The 4,992-nt window shown below is 49.1% G+C and overlaps 1 protein-coding gene across 1 annotated transcript in view; it reads right to left on the bottom strand.

Annotated features, from left to right (window-relative positions):
• The window catches only part of SLC51A (solute carrier family 51 alpha subunit), a 17,328-nt gene extending 13,735 nt beyond the window's left edge, over positions 1-3,593 (bottom strand). The window contains exons 1-2 of the mRNA XM_003792663.3: positions 3,534-3,593; positions 2,758-2,852 (exon numbers count right to left, since the gene is read on the bottom strand). Of these exons, the coding sequence (XP_003792711.1) occupies positions 2,758-2,852; positions 3,534-3,571 (133 nt within the window). The 5' untranslated portion in view covers positions 3,572-3,593. The remainder of the gene's footprint in view (positions 1-2,757; positions 2,853-3,533) is intronic.
• Between the last annotated feature and the right edge of the window lie 1,399 nt (positions 3,594-4,992).

Raw genomic sequence — 4,992 nt, 5'->3', positions numbered from 1 at the left:
AAAAAAAAAAAAAATTGAAATATTCAATACTTCCTCCAGAGTAACTCTCTTAACATTTAATTTAAGTAACAAGAGAGTTTATAAATTAATCTAGAAAGGAGTTTCCCCATGTCCGCCAATAGGCACCTCTTCCTGGCTGTCCTGGGTCTGTGCCCTCACCATGCCTGCAGCCTGCACTTATACACCTAGATCCTTCCCAGATTGCCTCTGTTTTTCAACCCTTCCTTTCCTTTCCCTGTCACTGCCCAGGCTCTGACTAACCCCATCTGAACTGGGGCAATAACCTGTAGTTCATATCCCTGCTTCTCAAGGCTCTTCCCCTGCACTCCATCCTGATTGTTGATTAATAGTCCTAAAGGATTATTTTCATGCAGCCCCTCCCAATCTCAGAGCCAGCTCCTTCTCTCTATGGGATAAAGTACAACTCCTCAGGTGGCATGTCTCAGGCCTCACCTCACCTGCCTAGCCCTCTCAATAGTCCCCACTCCTCCATCAGTAGCCTGGAATCCTGTCAGACCTAGCTCCTCAGTGTCTGGGGAACCTGCCTGCTCAGGAACCATCCTGGGAGGACCGCTGCCCATTCTCCACTCCCCACATCCTACCTGCTCTGCCTGCAACAAGGCAGCTTGCTTGACTACCAGACCTAGAGTGGTCTATTTTGAACATCCTTGGGGTTTATATTTGCACATTTTGTAGCAAAGCAATGTGAGAACTTTTTTCACTGTACAAGGCAAGGTTTCTCAACCTGAACATTACTGATGCTTTGGCTGAGACAATTCTTTGTCATGGAGGGCTGTCCTGTACAGCGTAGGGGATTTAACAGCTTCCCTGGCCTTTGGCCACTAGCTGCTAGAAGCACCTTCAGTGTGGCAAAGAAAGTTGTCTCCAGACATTGCCAAATGTCCCTGGGCTGACAACTACTAGTGTGAGGGAAGACTTGTGCCACCAGCTGCATTCTCTAAATGGGCTGCTCCCAGCAGGATGTGTGGCATCCATCTACTAGCACTAACTATAGAGCAGCTACCAGGTGTCTTTGGACACTCTGGCAGCTGAAACTACTCTTGTTCAGAGCATCTGAAAAGAACCTGTTCATAGCCCAAGGACATTGCCCATGTCTGCCTCCAAAAGAGTCCTGACAGCATCCTGTTGCTCAGACAGAGTCCATTCCATAAGGTGACAGCAAGAAGAAGGCTGGGAAAAGATTTAAATGTACTTTGGAGATGCAGACTTGTATCCAACATCCCAGAGGCAATCATGCCGCAGGAAAGCAAAATAAAATGTGGATGAGCTGCTTTTTCTCTAAAGATGCTGGGGCCATTTGATTCTCAGTGTTTTGGGTATCCAAGGAACAAGTTGAGTCTCATTCTCTGCCTTTCACTTTCTTTCTTTCTTTCTTTCTTTTTTTTTTTTTTGAGATGGAGCCTCAAGCTGTCACCCTGGGTAGAGTGCTGTGGCATCACAGCTCACAGCAACCTCCAACTCCCGGGCTCAAGTGATTCTCCTGCCTCCGCCTCCCAAGTAGCTAAGACTACAGGCGCCCGGCTGTAATGCCCGGCATTATACCCACAATGCCCGGCTATTTTTTAGTTGCAGCCATCATTGTTGTTTGGCGGGCCCAGGCTGGATTCAAACCTGCCAGCTCAGGTGTATGTGGCTAGTGCCTTAGTCGCTTGAGCCATAGGCGCTGAGCCTGCCTTTCACTTTCTAAAGCACTTCAATAATAGGCTCTCCTTGGCTGACACTGTGAAAACACTTCTATAGGTTCACCTGAATTTTCAGCACATCTCTCACAATAACCACTCCTATAGGAAGATAGAGGCCTTTTCCCCATGAGAACATTCTTTATACCTCCAGGAGACCTGACAGGGCTTGGATCAGTTAGGCAACATCTTGAATTGTCCCCCAATTTTTTTTTTTTTTTAAGACAGAGCCTGAAGCTGTTGCCCTGGGTGGAGTGCTATGGCGTCACAGCTCACAGCAACCTCCAACTCCTGGGCTTAAGCCATTCTCTTGCCTTAGCCTCCCAAGTGGCTGGGATTACAGGTGCCTACCACAACACCCAGCTATTTTTTGGTTGTAGTTGTCATTGTTGTTTGGCAGGCCCGGGCTGGATTTGAAACCACCAGGTCTGGTGTATGTGGCTGGCGCCTTAGCAGCTTGAGCTACAGGCGCTGAGCCCCCAATTTGTTATTGTTTTTGCTCTAAGAGGGTCTTGCTCTGCTGCTGAGGCTGGAATACAGTGGCATATTTATAGCTTACTGTAGCCTCAAACTCTTGGACTCAAGTGATCCTCTCACCTCAGCCTTCCAGGTAACTCTCACTACAGGTACTACCACTGTAACTGGCTAATTTAAAAGAAATTATTTTTTAAAGATAGGGTCTTGCTATATTGCTTAGGCTGGTCTTGAACTCCAGGCACCAAGCCATCTTTCCACCTCAGCCTCCCAAAGTACTGGGATTATAGGTAAGAGCTATTATACCTGGCTGGTATCCTCACTTTGAATGGAGCTTTGAGGTTAAGGTTTGTGGGGGCCCAATATATAGGTTGGTCCGCTGGGCTAGGGTGCCATGCTCCCCTTTGGGCCCACTGACTTCTTGAGGTCTTGCTCTTCTCCCAGGCTTTGACTATGATGGACACCAGCTCAGTCATCTCCCAGGCTGTCCAGGTTGACCAGCTTAGGCCCCCTCTCCTCAGCTCCCCTCAGCTGTCCTGACTTCCCTCCTTTTAATTTCCTCTAGGGAGAGTCTCTAGCTCACCTCTCAGGAGTTGGGCTGCCGTGGGAGGGTAGGAGAAACAGGCAGGCGGGATACTGTAATTGGTCTCCAGCACCTGCAGAAGATCTGCTGTGTACCTGCAGAGATACCAGTGTGTGTTCAGAACCACGGGGGATGGAGGCAAGAGGGTGGCACATTGGACCCTGGTTACATGAACTTCTGAGCTCACATAATCTTCTTGCCTCAGCCTCCTGAATAGCTAAAATTATGGGCATGAGCTACCATGCTTGCCTTCGACCCTAGTTTCTTAATACTCTTTCAAATGCTCCTGAGTACAGGGGCTTGTTCCTTTCCCCTCAGGACCTTTTCTTAGGTGTAAGAATTGGCCCAGACTAGTGTGTAAGGTCTGGCTGCAGCGCTCAAATAGCCCACAGTCAATTCTCTCCACTCTCCTCTGGGTAGTAACCCCAGGGCTGACCAGGGAGAAAGAGCAGGATCTGGGAGCAAGAGGGGCCCTTAGCAAAGGAATGGGTCCCCAGCTGGCCAGCTGTGAATTACCTCTGGTAATGCTTTCCACAGCCCTACCTCTAGGATCTTTTTCTCCCCAGACTGGGGGGCAAAGCCAAGGCCCTGAGATGTCCCACACTGGCCCAAACCAACATTGTCCCTGAAGACCTAGGAGATAGCCAGACTGTTCTCAGTCCTGTCTCATTCTGTGACTGAGAGCCAAAAGGCTCTGCAAGGAGATAGGGACAGGCTGGAGCGATAAAGGACACTGTTGCTTAGCAACAGGCCCAGGGCCTGCCACCCTCACTTACCTGGGATCAAGCTTTATCTGAGTCCTGTCTGGCTCCATTGCCTCCTTTCTCTACAGCAATTCTGGCAACTGAGGGCCAAGGAGGGGCAGGTAGGGCAGGTGGGTTGGAGCCTACTGTGCTGCTGGCCTTTCCAGAGCACAGCGTCTTCCCCTCTGGCCCTCTCCCTCCTCAGGCCTCTCGTCCCAACTTTGAATCAGAGTTCACCCTGGAGGAATTTGATCTTCTAGGCTGGCTGAGTTCCCTGGTTTCTGACTCCTCCTAGGTGTGGTCCCTCCCATCCCTCTTGGACAAATGCCTTTGGCCAGTCCTTGCTCCTCGCCCGCCCCAATCCTGTATTCCCCTTTTTGGAGCCTCCTAGGGTGGCTGGACTGACAACAGAATTCCCTCTCCCCAGGGCCAAGATGGGGGCAAAGTCCTCACTGTTCAGTGCAATGCCCCTGGTCAGCAAGCCCTGTAGAAGCTGTCTGGAACTCAGGCTCTGGCACCTGAAGATGGGAGACTCAGGGCTGAGGCCTCAGCTGTGCTGGTGCTATGGGATTGCACACAGATGGCAGGACTGCTTGGAAGGGTCTGATGAAGCTCATGTAGGCTTCCCAAAGCCTAGTCCATCACATCGCAATGACTGGCTTATCTGGACAAACAGCTGGGCCTGAAAATGCAGCCAAGTAGAGGCTGTAGTTAGGATGATGGTGACAGAGTGAGATTTTAGATCACTTTGACAGGTTTTTTAAACTGTCAAATTACGTGCTTATGAACTATTTTATTGATTGGTGGTTTCTCTTCTCTCCCAAATAGATTTCAACTTCTTAGAGGCCAAATACAATGTCTGTTACTGTGGTACCCCTATGTTCCTGGCAAAGGGCCTGACATATACTAAATACTTCTTAGAATTGGATTGCATAACTGGTAAAGTAATAAAATTAGGGTAACAGTAGCAGCTGGTGTCTGTTGAACATGTCTGGTGTGCCAGGTGCTATAGGAAATGCAGTATTTTCCTTACCTCATTTAAACCTTACAACATTTGCCAGCAGTCTCTGGTAAAATAAACAACAATAAAAAAAAAAAAAGAAGAAGAAGAAGGAAGAGGAGGAAGGAAGAAAAAACCTTACAATTAGGCCGGGTATGGTGGTTCACCCCTACAATCCTAGCACTCTGGAAGGCCAAGGCAGGAGGATCCCTTGAGCTCAGCACTTTGAGAGCAGCTTGAGCAAGAGCAAGACACCACCTCTACTAAAAATAGAAAAATTAGCTGTGTGTTGTTATGGGTGCCTGTAGTCCCAGCTACTAGGGAGTCTGAGGGAGAAGGATTGCTAGAGCCTAAAGTTTGAGATTACTGTGACCCAGACTGAGGCCCTGACATTCTAACACCAGGGACAGAGTAAGAATCTGTCTCAAAAAACAATAGGGTGGCGCCTGTGGCTCAGTGAGTAGGGTGCCAGCCCCACATACCGAGGGTGGC

Source organism: Otolemur garnettii, unplaced genomic scaffold, assembly GCF_000181295.1.
Source record: "Otolemur garnettii isolate 467f Iridium unplaced genomic scaffold, OtoGar3 scaffold00060, whole genome shotgun sequence".
In the NCBI taxonomy this organism is placed as follows: Eukaryota; Metazoa; Chordata; class Mammalia; order Primates; family Galagidae; genus Otolemur; species Otolemur garnettii.
This window is presented reverse-complemented; position numbering and strand designations above follow the sequence as displayed.